Source organism: Cryptomeria japonica, unplaced genomic scaffold, assembly GCF_030272615.1.
Source record: "Cryptomeria japonica unplaced genomic scaffold, Sugi_1.0 HiC_scaffold_282, whole genome shotgun sequence".
NCBI classification, from domain to species: domain Eukaryota; kingdom Viridiplantae; phylum Streptophyta; class Pinopsida; order Cupressales; family Cupressaceae; genus Cryptomeria; species Cryptomeria japonica.
The window spans coordinates 12,306-30,846 of record NW_026729104.1 but is presented as its reverse complement, the minus strand read 5'-3'; the positions used below and the strand labels follow the sequence as shown (position 1 = coordinate 30,846).

The 18,541-nt window shown below is 33.3% G+C and overlaps 1 protein-coding gene and 1 long non-coding RNA gene across 3 annotated transcripts; both read right to left on the bottom strand.

Annotated features, from left to right (window-relative positions):
- Nucleotides 1-3,951: 3,951 nt before the first annotated feature.
- On the bottom strand, nt 3,952-6,247 carry LOC131058443 (paired amphipathic helix protein Sin3-like 4). Its single transcript, XM_057992267.2, has 6 exons — nt 5,890-6,247; nt 5,634-5,783; nt 5,251-5,536; nt 4,768-4,919; nt 4,424-4,530; nt 3,952-4,319 (listed from the first exon to the last, which is right to left on the bottom strand). Exons 1-6 carry the CDS (start codon nt 5,937-5,939, stop codon nt 4,036-4,038), a joined length of 1,029 nt encoding a protein of 342 aa, XP_057848250.2. The 5' UTR covers nt 5,940-6,247; the 3' UTR covers nt 3,952-4,035.
- A 5,879-nt stretch (nt 6,248-12,126) lies between these two features.
- Nucleotides 12,127-13,872, bottom strand: LOC131054239 (uncharacterized). 2 transcript variants are annotated; one of them, XR_009368445.1, is made up of 6 exons: nt 13,771-13,872; nt 13,498-13,661; nt 13,241-13,400; nt 12,879-12,950; nt 12,665-12,779; nt 12,127-12,559 (listed from the first exon to the last, which is right to left on the bottom strand). It is a non-coding gene; the product is annotated as an uncharacterized LOC131054239 (long non-coding RNA). The 2 variants fall into 2 exon arrangements; XR_009368444.1 differs by lacking the exon at nt 13,771-13,872 and having other exon boundaries at nt 13,498-13,764.
- Nucleotides 13,873-18,541: the final 4,669 nt, after the last annotated feature.

Genomic DNA, 18,541 nt, shown 5'->3' with positions numbered 1-18,541 from the left:
CATCAACTCAAGAGCAATTATTCTTCCTCAAGAGCAAATCTGAGTCAAGGAGGAGCAAAAATACATCAAGGCATCTTCATATTATGTTTCAATTATAATTTCATGATAAATTTTATGTGATTTTTCATGTTATTTAATCAACACATGAAGGAATTATCCTAAGAGCATTGCATCATCTATTGGAGGTACAATCATCTACTTTCAATTATTTCATTTGTTCCCTCAAAATGTAATATTTTCCAATTTAGTTACAATTTAATTTTTATTTCAATTAGGTTTAATTCCAAACCCGATGTTTGACCTAAGGCAAACCCCTATCCACAACCCTTTCTTTCCTCTTGTGTACAACTACAGGTACCCAATGGAGCCAAGAAGATGAGAACAACATCATGACCCAAAAATAGAGCATCCAACCAAATTTCAATAGAAAGTGTCTGGACCAAGGTTCTCCGGTCCTCCTAGAATAGGTTCAAATTTGATAGGTGTCTCTTGGATTATCTCAAAATCTATATTTTTAAACAATGGCACTAGGCGCTCTGGTTTGAGCACCCTGGTCCTATCAGTTTGGTTACAAATTTCAATTATAGGCACACAATCAGATTATCCTCCCATTTTTTTACCTATTGCACAAAGATTTTGTTTCATTATCAGTTAGCATAATTAGTCCACCTTGTTATTTCATGCATTTACCTTCTTACCCTAGGTTTGTCATTCAATTTACATCTTTTCAATTACAATTTCAAGATGAGTTACCTAAAGCTCAAATTGTGTTCTCTCAAGATGGGTTACCTTCTAAGGATATTCAAAATCATTATGATCCTTGTATGATAGTTGTCCCTATTAATGGTAATTCTATAAGACGAACCTTAGTGGACAATGTATTTGGCCTTAATGTTTGTAGCATTGATCTGTTGGATAATATTATTGTGGACACTTCTCTTATTCAACTTGAATCTCTTTCTATTCATGGCTTTGACAATGCTGATAGGTCATCCTTAGGTACAGTAACCTTTCCCATTAAGATAGGACTTGCTATTTTAGCTACACCTATTCAAATTATGCTTGAGAAGCTTACTTACAACCTTGTTCTAGGGAGACCTTAGATTCATCGTATGCAATCTGTCCCTTCCACTCTTCATCGTCAAGTCAAATTTATTTATAACAACAAGATGTATACTTTGCACACTGATACTAAATTACAAGTTTGTTTGCAAAATTCATCTGATTCTAGATCTTCTTCAGCTTTTTCTAATTCTCCTACTACTCAAGTTTAAACGTCATCTCCTCCTAAATACACTTCTTCATCCGAAGAGGTACTCTTAGATGATGATTGGGGGTGCTTAGATTTTACACCTACCTTTATAGTAGAATATAAAATCACCCCAATAGGGCCTAAGACTAAAAATAGTGATGATATGGTGGAACCTAATAAACGATCAACTTTGCCTAAACAACTTAGTAAAAATTTTGTGGCTTCTTCTAATTCAATGTATTCTTCAAAATATTCTTCTAGTTCATCTAACTATGACATTGAGACCTATGAGACCATGCCATCTCTTTCCGATATGGAATCCCTTTATGGTATGAGTTTTCACATTTTAGCTAAAAGTAGTTATAATGGAAATGGTTGTGGCACAAGTGGACAAGGGATTAGAGTTCCTTTAAAAAATAAGATACGTAAAACCTCATTCAGACTTGGATATAATAGTTCAAAACCCACTGAACCATCTACAATACCATCTCTCAATGTGAATTCCATATTTAGTAGTGATGACTGTGCTATGTTAAATGAAACCCTTGATGACCTTATTTCAATTATATCATCCTCTTCAGCTCTCAACACTCATAAGGAAATGGTGATGATTGACAAGTCCCTTTATGAGGCTTTCCTAGTGGTTATTAAGACTGACAATCCCATTTGTGAGGCTTTAGCTTCTATTCATTCCAATACCCTCACTTATAGAAATGAGGCCCTAATGAGTTATGTTTTTCCCTTTCCTAAGGTTTCTTTTATGTATATGAAAGTTTGTGTGAAAGTGGAACATGACATAGAGGCCTATTATTCTTTTAGAGACTATTATGTTGATCAAGACATTCTGATGCTTATCATCTTATGTATGATTTTATTTTCATTGATTGTAGATCATTTCTTCATCCAATATATCATATATTTAAATAACATTAGTTTCTAGCATGATGCTCCTCATTACGTGACACTAGTAGCTTACCTATCGAAATATAATAGCCTATTTTTGTACCTCATCTTACCTCTTTTTTGGGGGGCAAGAATGGCTTTCAAACATCTCTCCTTAAGATTTATTTGTCTCAAGTCAAGACAATTTACTCAATTTTTGTCTTAAACCCTCACTCTGTGTAGTAGTGTCACATGTTGATTATCTGATTTATCATCCCTTCAACTTTTGTTGGAAATTCGTTATTTGATTCATTTTGACCCATTTGAACATTTTCAAAATTTTTCCACAGTGTTTGTAACTTAACTATATGAACACTTTGATATGCATTTACAAGAATAGTCAATGCCTCTTTAGAATGTGTACAACATCACTTATTTGAGGAAAAATTGATTGACATAGTGCACCTTGAATTAGAAATAAAGCTTCATTGTCTTTTTGTGAATTTTTCTAGAGTTAATGCATTAATATTTTTTAGGTTCTTCATATCCATTACTAATAATATGCCCTAAATCTTTAGATTTCAACAAATTTTGCATTCTTGGATTGCAATAAGCAAAATTCGTTCGACCCAATAAACAAAATGTGTCCCATTAAAATAGGAATCAATAGTTTTGATGTCATGCAATATTTGTTATCTCAAATAAATACAAAAAAACAACATAACGGCTATTGTCAATCAACAAAAAAATATCTTCATCTGTTTAAATATATGACACTTTAAAAAAAAATAAAAAAAATAAACCAAAATTTTTATTTTAAAAAAAAAATCAACAAATATTTATCTTTAGATTTAATGCCGTTATGTTATGATTTGAAAAAAAGCTTACAGCCCACAACATAAGAAAAAATTATCTTTCCTCTTGCTGTCTCACATAGAAATGTGAAGAACAAACAACAATAAAACTTACCTTCAGAGCCGTCTCCTTTCCTCCTTTTATTTGGAACAACAACTTTTCTTTTGACTGGACAAATACAATTACCTTCCTTCAAAACAGCGATCCTTTAAAGAAAAAGAGTGATTGCGATCTTATTATTCTTCTCTTATAAAACAACTCTGTAAACATAATAATCTCGTCTTTTTCTATGCTCTGATATCAATTGAAGGTATTAAATTATTATAAATACAATTCTAATACTAATTAGATGCAAAAATATTGGAAGACACATAGAAAAAATACTATAGAATTCACCCACTGAATCCAACTAATCAAGCAACTAGTTACACCAAATACTAAGTAGTCAAAACGGTTTACTGACATCAGCTAGCAATGTTTCACTGCTATTCCTGTAGAAGTGAAGAAAGCAGAAAATACAGAAATTGCTACAGCAATAAAGAGATACAGATTCTTTTATTCAATATCAGACGCTATAAGAAGTTTTTGCTCATATGATCAAGGATTGATTGATCAAATTATCAGAAATGAGGAATGCATTACAATCCCTTCAATGAATAGAGGCCTTTAACAAACAACAAATTTTAAAATTACCTCAGTAAATATAGAAGACTTTAAGGGACAACAGATTTTAAAATTCTAGAAGGTTATGACAAATTTAATATATATAATCTAATTTTATTTTTAGCTTCATATTAAAATAAAGAATAAAAAAAAAAAAAAAATATTACTGTGCATACAATTCTTCTCATGCCAAATGAGAGAAATTAAATATTCCAACAAGAAGCATATAGGTTGAGAAAAAACACAATTATATTTTCACAAGTCAGAAATTAATATTTTATTACATTTCTTCTCATGCCAAATGAGAGATTAAATATTCCAACAAGAAGCACATAGCGATTGAGTAAAACCTCAATCTTGTTTTCACAAGTCAGAAATTAATATTATATACAACAATCCTCCATAATATTTTCCAAGTGGCTCAAACATTTTGCATCTCTTTGGTTAAAGCGGGAGCTATGGTGGTCAAGAGATCTCTGATAGTACTTTGTATAAACATCTGCCCAGCCTTTGTTGAATCTGGTCCGACAATCGACCCATTCGTCGTGCTTCTGTTGAAGACGTTTTACAATTACTGGTAAACAGCGATCTGGCTTTTCAAGCAGCAGATCTATTATACGAAGCCCGCAATTTCCATAAATGAGCTCAATGCACCTTAAATTCATAGCTGCAATGGCCAAATGTTGACAAATTACTCGTCACATTTACAACCAACCAAACTAAATATCCAACTTGTGACTATAATTACAGAAACTCTTAAAAAGAAGCTACCTGTCAGGTGGTCTTCAATTCTGAAATGAGCATGTTGCTTTTCCAGTAACTCATGTACACGCTCAATTGCAGCTTCTAAATTTTTTATGAGCATGTCCAACTCAAATCTGGAAATTCAAAATTTGACAATCTTAAATACAAAATAATACACCTGTATACTATCTTCAGTGATAGGGAGCACCTAACACCAAATGATAAGCTCTCGCTCTCTGTATGTAGTATGCTTGGTTAGTTTATTAGTACTCCAGAAAACTCATGATTTTCCACCGAATAATTACAAATTGACAATCCTTAAAAAGTACTCCTATATGTAACTAGAAGATTAACTTCAATATATGTGGTACCTGTCATCCTCACAATTGAGAATAGCCTGCTCATAAGTGTTAAATTGCCTTTTTCTTCGGTAATCCTCTGTACCAGATGCTACTGATACACAAATATCATTCAATACCTCTGCGTCAAGATCAGTTGAACAGCTGGCAACGGGTTTCAGGAACTGCAACATAATGAAATTAATGTTGATTCTTCAGCCAAATTTTAAATAGAAAAAACAATCATACATCTCTACATTATGAAATAAACTAAAAAAGAAACAAGATCTAGGGAGGTCAGTAGATAGCTTCAGAAGAAGTGCACAAAGGAATTGTATTTACAATAAGAATTTCGAATGCAAAATAGTGGCTTAGACTGCAACTGAAGATTTATAATTGTATGCAAAAAATAGCGGCAGTTCATGCAGATGGATTGTAATAATGCATGTTTAAACTTTGCTTATGAATCCCACCAGACATTGATTCTTCCATTAAAATAAGAGAGATTTTCCTTACATTCTGTGGTATCAAACGGTATCTAGGAGTACACTGTTCCAAATGAGAAAGGTCCATCTCTGATTTGGGTTTGTATGTGATTTTCTCATTGTTTGAAGCTGGCAAAGCATTGCTACCCAACATAGCCCTTGATTTGTGATGTTGATCCTTGTGTCCGTCTCGTAGAAAATCTTCGGAAGGGAGCAAGATTTCGAAGCCTTTTGGGAGAAATTTATTGAAACCTAAAAGAAGTTCATGGCTCTTAACGAGCTGTTTCAATCTGGCAATAACCTTGATCGCATCACATCTGCAAATTAACCAAAAATGCCGGTTCAAAGAGCGTAAAATACATTATCAATTAGAAATTCGGAAGCCCTAAGTAAAGATTTGCAAGGATTACATACGTCTTTGACCTAAAATCATCGAGGATTTGAATAAACTCTGCGAATTTTCCCATATCATCTTTGAAATGCTCTTTTACTGAAATCAGATATGATTGTGCGTCTATCTCTGTTGGCAAAGGCATCTCTTCATAACCTTCGGCGAACCTACAACTGAAATTAACGCAGCACAAACGACAAGAAATAGTCAGAAATCTCATGTTCTGCCCAAGCTTGAAAGAAGCAATTAATTTCCAGCTTAGTATAAAAACTAACTTACCGTTTTGGTCCCCGAATCTCTGATCTTTCCTTCTCCGCTGCTCTCTTCATTATATAAGCTTCAAAATCTATAATTTCTCCCTTGAATTCAAACCCGCACAAGAAATGATGAAAAATGGGCGATAAAATCCGATTATATAATTATTTTTCTCCCGCGGAGTCGAGTAAGTTGTGATTGGTTTTAAATCTGCGCTAATAATAACTAATCTGAAGTTACCCGCGAAATGCTCATTTTAGCCGTTACAAGTTTGAGGGACAAAAAGCTGAGACTAGAACTAACGTGAAGTGCAGTAATGCGCGGCTATCCAACCGATAAAACAGGCATCTCGTACATCTGATAACATCCATTTTAACAAAACGGAGGAAATCAAGTGTAGTTTTTGCCGCCCACTATTGTTTTCTGTGAATGCATGAAATCGTTTTTATTTTGTTTTATATATCATAAACTATGACACATATTTTTTATTTTCTTATATTACATATTTATATTATTTATTAAATATCATTTTTTTATTTTTAGTTTTTTTAATTAAATTTCATTCTTTAATTAATTTAATCATAGATTATAAAGAGTTAAAAAATTAACTAAAATATTATAGTCTAAATTTATTTTCTATTTTTACTGAAATGTCACTTCTCTTTGATCTTACTGATTTCTATAAATCTAAAATTCAATTTTTCTTAAAAAAAAAATTTAAATTTTTATACAAATCATTAAATAAAATATCAGTATGTACATTAAATCTACTCACATGTGTTAACTCCTCAGTAAATGTTTGGTAAATCTAATAGACATTTTATTTGTTTTTTAGATAGATTTAATTTCTTCCAAATATATATTGATAATATTTGAAATATAATTTATTTTTTTAATATAAATTTTAGGTACATTAAATTGTGCTTTTAACATCTTATTATTCTCTATTTTAGATTTTTGTAAAAAATAGAAAAAATCATTTATTATGAAATAATTTATTAATTTAAAATTAAATAAATTACATGCTAGTTTATTTATCTTCTTATTTTATTCTAATAGATCAATGCATTATTAAAAAGCAAAAAAATAAAGAAAATGTATTAAAGAAAGAAAGTCCATGTGAACAACAAAATAAAATAGAGAATAAAATGATTCTTTTAAATTTGAATATTTATATTTATTATACAAGAGACACAAAACATCAAGTTCAAGCATCAAGTTCCTCCCAATAATGTGGTTAGCATAGAGCAGAAAATAGAGAAGCATTTGGATGGTATTTTTTTATAGTAAACGATTTGTTTAGTTTGAAAAATTTCAAGTATTACTAATTATCAAATAATTTGAAATATATTTGCATAAAAAAAATAAAGAATGTAATTAAAAATAAACTTGATTTATTGAAAGTTAATATACTATATACTTTGGTCACAATGATAAGCGCATTAGTACTTTCTTACTTTCTTCAAGGAGAAGCTAAAGAGTGTACACGTACACGTATTGTTTGTGCTGGGATGATCAAATATAATATATAATATAATATAGTCAAATATATGTGTGATGATCAAATATAAACATTTACAAAATAAAACTTTAATCATTTCAACAAATAGTTTTCCATATTCAAAATAATTGAACTACTCATCAAATTAATGATATCAAATTTTCACATTGTACATTCAAATGACAAATCTATTTAGAAAACTGTTCCAATTTGGTACAAAAAAGTATGGGTTAAAAATTGTACCATGGGGCATTGAGTGGAGATTTTGAGCTATATATTTTTGGTAGAAAAGAGTGATGGGATTAATGTTTTATTGTTTTTCAAATGGTGAAACTGATTTTTTACAATTTTGGAATATTCACATGCTATTTTGAAAATGATTTATTGAATTTTTACAATTTTGGAATATTCAGAGCTCCACAAAACTCCTTAATTCTATCTACACCCTTACTACAAGTCTCTTTTCACTCATTGCTTATCCTTACTAACAATTGGCAAGAACTCTACGCTTGCGTCTCTTGTTATTAAATATTATGTTTAAAATCTTAATCTTTTGTATTTAAATATTTTTAAATTTAAAATAAAAACTCTCTATTTCTCACATCATCTCTCTGTCTCCCCCTTTCCCTTTATCTTCATATCTACTTTTATCATAGCTATTGGTAGGAACATGATGCTTTGCATCCATTGTTTTTATATATAATTTTTATTTTATATTATATAAAATATTAAATAAATAATTAAGAAACCAATAAAAACAATAATTAAGAAATCTATGTAATTTTTATTATTTATTTTATATAATAAATTATATATAAATATATAATATAAATAATATATATTATATCTTGGGTGGAATTTTTTTTACCCATTGCTTTGGGTAATGTGTTACTAACAACTTCTTTCCAACTTATTTTATTGTGACTAACTATCTTTTCTTCTTTGTGAAGAGGGTTTCTATATATATATATATATATATATATATAGGATCATCAGTATGATAGAGGATTAGTTTTTAACAATTTTTTTCCATTTTTTCACATGCTCATTTAGAGCTCTACATGCTTAGAAAAAATATATGTTTAATAGAAAATAGAAAATAAATATTATAATTAAATAAAAAAATAAATACTATATTTTTTAAAAAGTTTCTTATGAGAAATACAATCAAGTAAATTATGGTTCATGGTGACATTTTTAAATTCCCAAAACTTACCTAATTTAGTAATTTTTTTGAAGACATGGATGATCAAAAGAATGAATGGTAAAATGAAGAGGTTAAAAAAATGACCTTATAATGAAGGTTCGTTGATGGAGAGGATAGGCCCTTTAGGCATTTAACAATGTTATTAGAATCTCCCTCAAGCCAAACTTTATTAAATCCCAAAGATTTGGGAAGGGCAAGGGCTTGATAAGCTGCCATGGCCTCGTCTAAGTGGTTGGTCTGGGATCCCATGGGGAGTGCCACTGCCACAATACAATAGCGTGTTTCATTTCTTAACACTTGTCCACACCTAGTCAGCCCCAGATTTCCCTTGGCCGCCCCATCAAAATTAGCTTTGATCGAACCAGTCGAAGGAAAAAACCACCTACTACTTTCTCTCTTATTTTTTTCGTCACATATATCTATAGAAGAGGAAACATTCCAGTTTTTGAAGAGCTTCGATTCATCCTTGCTCCTGAAAAGAAGAGGCTTACCATTAGCTTTCAAATTTTCCACAATGGCCCACTTAATTTTAGTAAACATCACTTCAGGGGAGGAGAAGGACTCTCTGAATAATCTGTTGTTCCTTTATTTCCAGATTCCCCAAACCACATGAGGCAGGATGAGGTCCCATAGAAGGTTGATAGAGTCGTTCAAGGAAGGGCATCTCCAACAAGTGAAACACTCTTGGATAGAAGCAGGAAAGACCCAATTCATGTTCCAAAGCTGCAAAATTTGTGACCAAATAGCTTGAGAGAAGGGGCAGTGGATAGTTATATGGTTAACATTTTCTTCCTCATTATGGAAAAGGTAGCACCTATTGGGTAGATGGAAGCCTCTTTTGCAGAGACTATCAATGGTGCGGATTTTGTTTTGCAGAATGATCCAAAAAAATATATTGATCTTGGGAATGAGACCACGAATCCAAGCTCTAGACCAACAAGGGGGAGGCTCAAGAGAGTGGAACAATAAGAGGACATTAGAAACCATCGAATAACTACCAGAGGAAGTACCCGCCCAAAAGATTTTATCTTCAAGCAAAGGGTCCAAAAAAATAGAATTAAGCAGAATCATAACAGGGTTAATGGATGGGTCTATGGCACTCAGATTCACCCAATGGTTATCCCTCCAGCAGTAAGCCATCTTAGTACAAAATCTGGCCTTGCACACAAAGATAAAGGTGTAAAAATAAACCTTGTTGGAGAGGGGGGTCTCCATCAACCAAGTATCCTCCCAGAAATTGACTTTTCTACCATTACCAATAATCCATCTTTTACCTTTTCCAGCAACCATTTTAGATTGGACCACATTATTTCAAATTGCCAATCCAGAAGGGGCTTCATAGCAATTAAGAAAATCTGCAAGAGATATCTGAGGTTGCATCTATTTGGCTTTCCAAATTGAATCCCATTCACTGGTTTTCCCAAACAATCTTCAGATTTATTTAGCGAGAAGGGCTTTATTAAGAGTTTTAATGTTTCTCAAACCAAGGCCACCCATTCTTTTAGGTCTACGAACTTTGTCCCATGATATCAGAGAAATCCTTTTCCTCTCCTCTACCCCTAACCAGAGGAAGGACTTTTGAATCTTTTCAATACCTTCAGCAAACTTGGTCGGAATTCTAAATAGACTTAAAGCATACATAGGAAGGCTCTAGAAGGGAGGATTTTAATAATTGGATTTTCCCTGCTTGGCTCATAAGGGCTTCTTTCCAGCCAACAATTGTTTTGTGGAATCTGTCCACCAGGGTACTCCAAAACGTCTCAGGAGGATTTTTGCATAGAGGGAGACCCAAGTAGATAGAGGGGAGCAAACTGATCTGACATTCCAAAATTCTAGCAATTCTTCCCTGCCTATATTTAGGAGTGTTGAGGAAGAAGAGAAATCTTTTCATCCAGTTAATCAGGTGACCCGAGGCTTGGCAATAGATATTTATAATCGATTTAAGGGTCCTGGCTTCCTTGATAGTTGATGCGCCCATCAACACCGTGTCATCAACAAATTTTTGATGGGAGCATACCCTCTCAACCGACGACGGTTTGGAACCTTTTAGTTGACATTCATAAACAAGTTTTTTGATAACAAACAAAATAGGAGATATAGGATCCCCTTGTCCCAAACCTCTTGACAACTTGAAAAGGGGGGTAGGAGAACCAATGACAATACCTAAAAGTGAGGGAGTAGAGATCAGTTGGGAAATCAGCTGAATCACTTTCTTACCGAATCCGAAATCTTTAAGGATTCTGAGAAGAAAACACCAGTCCACCCGATCATAAGACTTCGATAAATCAAGTTTCAATAGGAAACCTTGGTTTTTGGAGACTTCCAGGGAGTGTACAACCTCGTGGATGGAGACGATGGAGTCCAGAATATGCCTTTTAGGAATGAAGCTGGTCCGATGAGGAGAAATAATGTCAGGAAGAATAGAAAGAAATCTAAGGGTGAGAACCTGAGATATAATCTTATAAAAGGAATTGCACGGACTAATCGGTCTGAAAAGCTCCATAGAGTCAGCGCTCGGAGTCTTGGGGATAAGGACCGAAAATGTGACATTTATCTCTTTCAAGATCAGCTTAGATAAAAAAAATTCTTTAACACCCTTAACAATGTCTTGGCTAATAATGTGCCAAAACGATTGAAAGAATAACATAGGTTCTTCACTACTTTTCATTCGTTCTTCTGTAGTGGAAAGAATGCCACTCAACTTATCAATTTTCATAGATGTAAGTTCTTTTGAAATTTCAATTATGGAAACAACATTATCAAATTTGGAATGATAACTTATTAAATTTTCTCAATCACATGTTGATTATCTAATTTATCATTCCTTGAACTTTTGTTACAAACTCATTAAGTGATTCATTTTGACCCATTTGAAAGTTTTCAAAAATATTCCTTAATGATTACAACCTAACCATATGAACACTTTGATATGCATTTATAAGAATAGTCCATGCCTCTTTAAAACACGTACAACACTACTTATCCTAAGAGAAATTGATTGACATGTCTTGAATTACAAATACAGTTTCATTGTCTTTTTGTTAATTTTAATTGAGTTCTTGTTTCAATTGATTATTTAATGCATTAATATTTTTCTCTGTTCTTCTCATTCTTCTCTCTATTCTTCTAAAACTTCTCGTCTTTTTCTAAGGTGCGATACCAATTGAAGGTATTATACTGTTATAAATGTTCTGAACTAATTATGATCTGCAGATCATCAGCAGAGATGCTTCTATTCAATTTCGTTCTTTAACGCACAGGATTCTTTTATTCAATTTCAGACATCATAGGAAGTTCTTGATCATGACCAAGGATTGATTGATCAAACGATGAGAGATGAGGAATGCATTTCGATCACCTCAATAAATAGAGGTCTTTAATAAACAACAAATTTTAGAAATTCTAGAAACTTATCATATAAGTCCGTATAAATTACAAACTTAACGTATAAAATGTATATTTACGAATCTTATTAAAAAAAAAAAACTGCGCTTACAATGCTTCTCTTTTTAAATGATAGAAATAAAATATTCCAGCAAGAATCACATAGAGATTGAGAGAAAACTCAACCATGTTTGACAATTTAGAAATAAATATTTCGTTACAATTGTTCTCATGCCAAATGAGAGAAATTAAATATTCCAACAAGAAGCACATAGAGATTCAGATGTCAGAAATTAATATTATATACAACAATCTGCCCATAATATATTCCAAATCATAAATGGAAATGGGTTCTCCTCTTTTTGCTCAAACATTTTGCATCTCTTTGGTTAAAGCAGGGACTATGGTGGTCAAAAGATCTCTGATAGTACTTTCTGCCCAACCTTTGTTGAATCTGGTCCGATAATTGACCCATTCTTCATGCTTTTGTTGAAGACGTTTCACAATTACTGGTAAACAACGATCTGGCTTTTCAAGCAACAGATCTATTATACGAAGCCCGCAATTACTATAAATGAGCTCAATGCACCTTAAATTCATAGCTGCAATGGCCGAATGTTGACATATTACTCATCACATTTGCAACCAACCAAAACTAAATACCCAACTTGTGACTCTAAGTACAACAACTCTTACAAAGAACCTACCTGTCAGGTGGTTTACAATTCTGAAATGAGCACTTGTCTGAGTTGCGTAGTCATGTTGCTTTTCCAGTAACTCGTGTACACGCTTGAATTTTTTATGAGAATGTCCAACTCAAATCTGAAAATTCACAATTTGACAATGTTAAATACAAAATAATAAACATGTATACTATTGTCATAAATAGGGAGCACCCAACACCGAATGATAAGCTCTCACCCACTGTATCCAGTATGCCTGATTTGTTTCAAATAATCCCTTGCGTATATATTCTTCATTTTGGAAGGGCGTCTGCTATGACAAATCAAAATATCCTCTTACAGAATCTTCAATTGTTAAAAGAACATTTTACTCAGCACTTATATACCAATTCATCATAACTCGAACAAATCCAAACAATTCAAAACAAGAAATGCATATAAAATGTAGGTTTCAAATGTTAAAAAAAGTTTTTAATAAAATTAAAGACAATGTAGTTTCTATATCACAATAATTTTTCCTTTATATCATTTCAAATCACACCCCACTCTATAATCCACCATCAAAATGAATAAACGAGAAGAAATCATATTCAGAATTACCTTAATCTTCTGAATATATCTTAGGGTTTCCTTAAGCTGAAATCGTTGTTTGTTTCGTAGACAATCTTTGGAAGGACACAAGATTTCGAAGCCTTTTGGGAGGAATTTATTGCAACTTAAAAGAAGTTCATGGCTCAGCTGAACCCCAATCGCATCACATCTGCAAATTAAGCAAAAATGCCCGTTCAAAGAGCGTAAAATACATTATCAGTTAAAAATTCGGAAGCCCTAAATAAAGATTTGAAATGATTACATACGTCTTTGACCCAAAATCATTGAGGATTTGAATAAACTGTGCAAATTCTTCTGTGCAGATTTGAATAAACTGTGCAAATTCTCCTGTATCATCCTTGAAATGCTCTTTTACTGAAATAGATACGATTGTGCGTCTATCTCTGTTGGCAAAGGCATCTCTTCGTAACTGACATTAACGCAGCACAAATGACAAGAAATAGTCAGAAATCTCATGTAGTGCACAAGCTTGATTAAAAAACTAATTATTTTCCAGCTTAGCATAAAAACTAACTTACCGTTTTGTTCCCTCCTTCTCCGCTGCTCTCTTCATTATATAATTAAAGCAAGATGGGCTTGACAAAATCCGATTATATAATTAATTTTGTCAATTGGATTTTTGCTAATAACTAGGTAATCTCAACTTACCCGCGAAATGCTGTTTGAGGGACAAAAAGCATCTCGATAACATCTCGTGACCAAAACTAACGTGAAACGGCATCTCGTACAACTGATAACATCCGTTTGATAACATTATTTCAAATTGCCGATCCAGAAGGGGCTTCATAGCAGTTAAGAAAATCTGCAAGAGATATCTAAGGTTGCATCTATTTGGCTTTCCAGATTGAATTCCATTCACTGGTTTTCCCAAACAATCTTCGGATTTATTTAGCGAGAAGGGATTTATTAATAGTTTTAATATTTCTCAAACCAAGGCCACCCATTTTTTTAGGTCTACAAACTTTGTCCTAGGATATCAGAGAAATCCTTTTCCTCTCCTCTACCCCTAACCAGAGGAAGGACTTTTGAATCTTTTCAATACCTTCAGCAAACTTGGTCGGAATTCTAAATAGACTTAAAGCATACATAGGAAGGCTCTAGAGGGAGGATTTTAATAATTGGATTTTCCCCGCTTGGCTCATAAGGGCTTCTTTCCAGCCAGCAATTGTTTTGTGGAATCTGTCCACCAAGGTACTCCAAAACGTCTCAAGAGGATTTTTGCATAGAGGGAGACCCAAGTAGATAGAGGGGAGCAAACTGATCTGACATTCCAAAATTCTAGCAATTCTTCCCTGCCTATCTTCAGGAGTGTTGAGGAAGAAGAGAGAACTTTTCATCCAGTTAATCAGGTGACCCAAGGCTTGGCAACAGATATTCGGAATCGATTTAAGGGTCCTGGCTTCCTTGATAGTTGATGTGCCCATCAACACCGTGTCAACAACAAATTTTTGATGGGAGCATACCCTCTCAGCCAACGACGGTTTGGGACCTTTTAGTTGACATTCATAAACAAGTTTTCTGATATATCTTCCAGACTTTCAGCCAAGATAACAAACAAAATAGGAGATATAGGATCCCCTTGTCCCAGACCTCTTGACAACTTGAAAAGGGGGGTAGGAGAACCAATAACAATAACTAAAAGCGAGGGAGTAGAGATCAGTTGGGAAATCAACTGAATCACTTTCTTACCGAATCCAAAATCTTTAAGGATTCTGAGAAGAAAACACCAGTCCACCCGATCATAAGACTTTGACAAATCAAGTTTCATCAGGAAACCTTGGTTTTTGGAGACTTCCAGGGAGTGTATAACCTCATGGATGGAGATGATGGAGTCTAGAATATGCCTTTTAGGAATGAAGCTGGTATGATGAGGAGAAATAATGTCAGGAAGAATAGAAATAAATCTAAGGGTGAGAACCTGGGATATAATCTTATAAAAGGAATTGCACAGACTAATCGGTCTGAAAAGCTCCATAGAGTCAGTGCTCGGAGTCTTGGGGATAAGGACAAAAAATGTGGCATTTATCTCTTTCAAGATCAGCTTAGATAAAAAAAAATTCTTTAACACCCTTAACAATGTCCTGGCTAATAATGTGCCAAAACAATTGAAAGAATAACATCGGGAAGCCATCCGGACCAACGCCACCCATTTTTTTAGGTCTACAAACTTTGTCCCAGGATATTAGAGAAATCCTTTTCCTCTCCTCTACCCCTAACCAGAGGAAGGACTTTTGAATCTTTTCAATACCTTCAGCAAAATTGGTCAGAATTCTAAATAGACTTAAAGCATACATAGGAAGGCTCTGGAGGGAGGATTTTAATAATTGGATTTTTCCCGCTTGGCTCATAAGGGCTTCTTTCCAGCCAGCAATTGTTTTGTGGAATCTGTCCACCAAGGTACTCCAAAATGTCTCAGGAGGATTTTCGCATAGAGGGAGACCCAAGTAGATAGAGGGGAGCAAATTGATCTGACATTCCAAAATTCTAGCAATTCTTCCCTACCTATATTCAGGAGTGTTGAGGAAGAAGAGAGAACTTTTCATCCAGTTAATCAGGGGACCCGAGGCTTGGCAGTAGATATTCAGAATCGATTTAAGGGTCCTGGCTTCCTTGATAGTTGATGCGCCCATCAACACTATGTCATCAACAAATTTTTGATGGGAGCATACCCTCTCAGCCGACGACGGTTTGGAACCTTTTGGTTGACATTCATAAACAAATTTTCTGATATATCTGCCAGACTTTCAGCCAAGATAACAAACAAAATAGGAGATATAGGATCCCCTTGTCCCAGACCTCTTGACAACTTGAAAAGGGGGGTAGGAGAACCAATGACAATACCTAAAAGTGAGGGAGTAGAGATCAGTTGGGAAATCAGCTGAATCACTTTCTTATCGAATCCGAAATCTTGTAGACGTGTAGTTGATTTGGAAAAGTGTTTGTAAGAGATTGTGCATAGTTTCATGTGCACAAGTAAAGGATTTGTGCTTCAGAATACAACAAAACAATGTAGTATAGCATAGAAATGTACTATTGTGTACTTTGTGCTTAACTGAAGCTGTATTTTGGCATTTGTAGGTGTTGTTTATCTATTTAGACATTCCAATTATATTTGTAATCATTTTGTAAGGTAGTGAGCCTTCTAGGGTTGCAGCCCTTATTGTAATTTGAACAGTGAGCTCTAGGTAGTGTGCTTGAATCCATGTGCATTCCCCTTATGTAATATTTCTATACTTCTGCAAAGTATATTGATATTGTGGGTCTCATCCCCACTGTGTTTTTTCCCTTAACTGGGTTTCAATGTAAAAATCCTAGTGTTATGGTGTTGTTGTTGTTTTCTTTATGTCTCTGCACCTATCTTCCATTCATTTGCATTAAGTGGTTTAAAGGACAAGTTAACAAGGTTAAAAATTATAGAACACTGATTCACCCCCACCCCACCCCCCCCTCTAAGTATTCATTGATTCCAACATTGTCTCCTTTAATATGAGGTCTTCTATATTATGGAAATGCATATCCCTATTGAGGATCCCATCCCTCTTGTAAGAAAATGAATTCCTAATGGGGGTCTTTTCTTTATTTTAGAAGAGTGTGTCTTTTGTATCCTTGTCTCCATGCTTGTGGGGCAAGAATAATATTTCAATTCTCCTTCTCTTCTTTTGAATATTGCCTCTTCTTTTGAATTTTATCTTGCATAACTTGATGTCTTTTCTTGCACTGGATCTTTTTTCATGTGAGTACATGTGTGTTCCTTATTTAGGACCTTTCTTTTCTTGAAGTATTATATCTTTTACGTATAATATCTGTTTGGAGGTTTTGTAATCCTTACATTTGTCCCTATGCTTAGCGGGAATTGATTTCTCTTATCCATTATAAGGATCCACTTTTTCTTTGTTGAGTGGTGTTTACTTATGATGTTATGTCATTCCTTGTGTGAAGTTGTTTGTTTACTCAAGGATTCTCTCTTGTGCAAGAGGTGTGTATCCTTGTCTACAACCTCTTCTTTACTTGGTGATGTATATCTATTATAAACAAACCCTTCACTTTTGGTCAAAAGTGTGTTATCCTTATCAAGAATTCTTTTCACCTAGTAAAAAGGGGAAGGTATGCATTCTTGTTTTCCTTCCTCTCTTTTGGCCGATGATGTTATTTTTGTTCAAAAATCCCCTATTGGAGGTAGATGTATTTGACCAAAGATCTCTTCTCCTCCAAGTATTTTCTTTACCCTTGTTACAAGATATCTCTTTACAACTATCTTTTCCTCGCTTATATGAGTTAAATCTCCTTGGCTTGAAATTATGTACTTTGTTGAAGTGATAAATTTAAGAAACCCCCCCTCGAAGAAAGATATAAAATATTGGCAAATTTTTATCTATTTTGGATACAAATAATAATTTTTATTGGCGAATCTTTCATTTTTTAAAAGAAAAATATTAATTTTATTAGCGAATTTTTTTACGTCAAAATTTTTTGGTGGAAAATCTTGGCGAATCTTAGAAAATAACACAAGTATGCATTAATTACTATTTCAAATAATTTTATTTAGAAAAATAAATTCTTATAGAAAAGTAGATGCTTAAGGTGGAGATGATTAATGAGTTTAAAGGGTAAACACTAGTTTATTTAGTTACTAGCATTAATTTAGATTAATCTAATAGCCATCTTTGTATTTCGTCAGATAAAATGTACTTAAAATTTGTAATACTCATGGGTCCCAAAATTGTTTTTATACCATTGATTTCCATTGAGGCCAACAATTGAAAAGAAACTCAACTCTCATGAGCATTACAACTTGTAGGTATAGTTTACCTCATGGAATGCAATGATGGTCATTAGATTATATTTTGAATCAGTGGTGGCAACTAAATATTGCTAGTAGAACCCTAAAGTAACTAATAATTATGATGTATTATTGACAATTTAATTTAATCTTTTACAATAACTAATAAAATTTTGGCGAATCTGATCCAACCATGTATCGAATATTTGGGCGAATCTTTGAGTTCAAAAATTTAATAAAATAAATTATTTGGCGATTTAAATAAGACTGAAATAAAATTTTGTAAAAAATGTGGTGATTTAGGTTACCTTAAAACTTGAACTATTAGCCAAATTTTGATTTCCAAATTTTAAAAAATAGCGAATTGGCGAATATTAGCCACTAAAGAAATCACTACATTGTTGGCAAAAGGAGGTCTCCTTTATGTTGAAGGCGTGCAACCTTGTTTCTAGATTCCTTAAGACATCAACATATGACTATGTTGACATATTAAGTGGGGTCATACATAT

Bases quoted from the DNA above. Each gene is read 5' to 3' on its own strand.
- LOC131058443 (XM_057992267.2), bottom strand. From the start codon at position 5,939: ATGAAGAGAGCAGCGGAGAAGGAAAGATCAGAGATTCGGGGACCAAAA. The intron at 5,784-5,889 runs GTAAGTTAGTTT...CGTTAATTTCAG, and splicing joins GAGATTCGGGGACCAAAACG to TTGTAGGTTCGCCGAAGGTT. The intron at 4,920-5,250 runs GTAAGGAAAATC...ATTATGTTGCAG, and splicing joins ACCGTTTGATACCACAGAAT to TTCCTGAAACCCGTTGCCAG.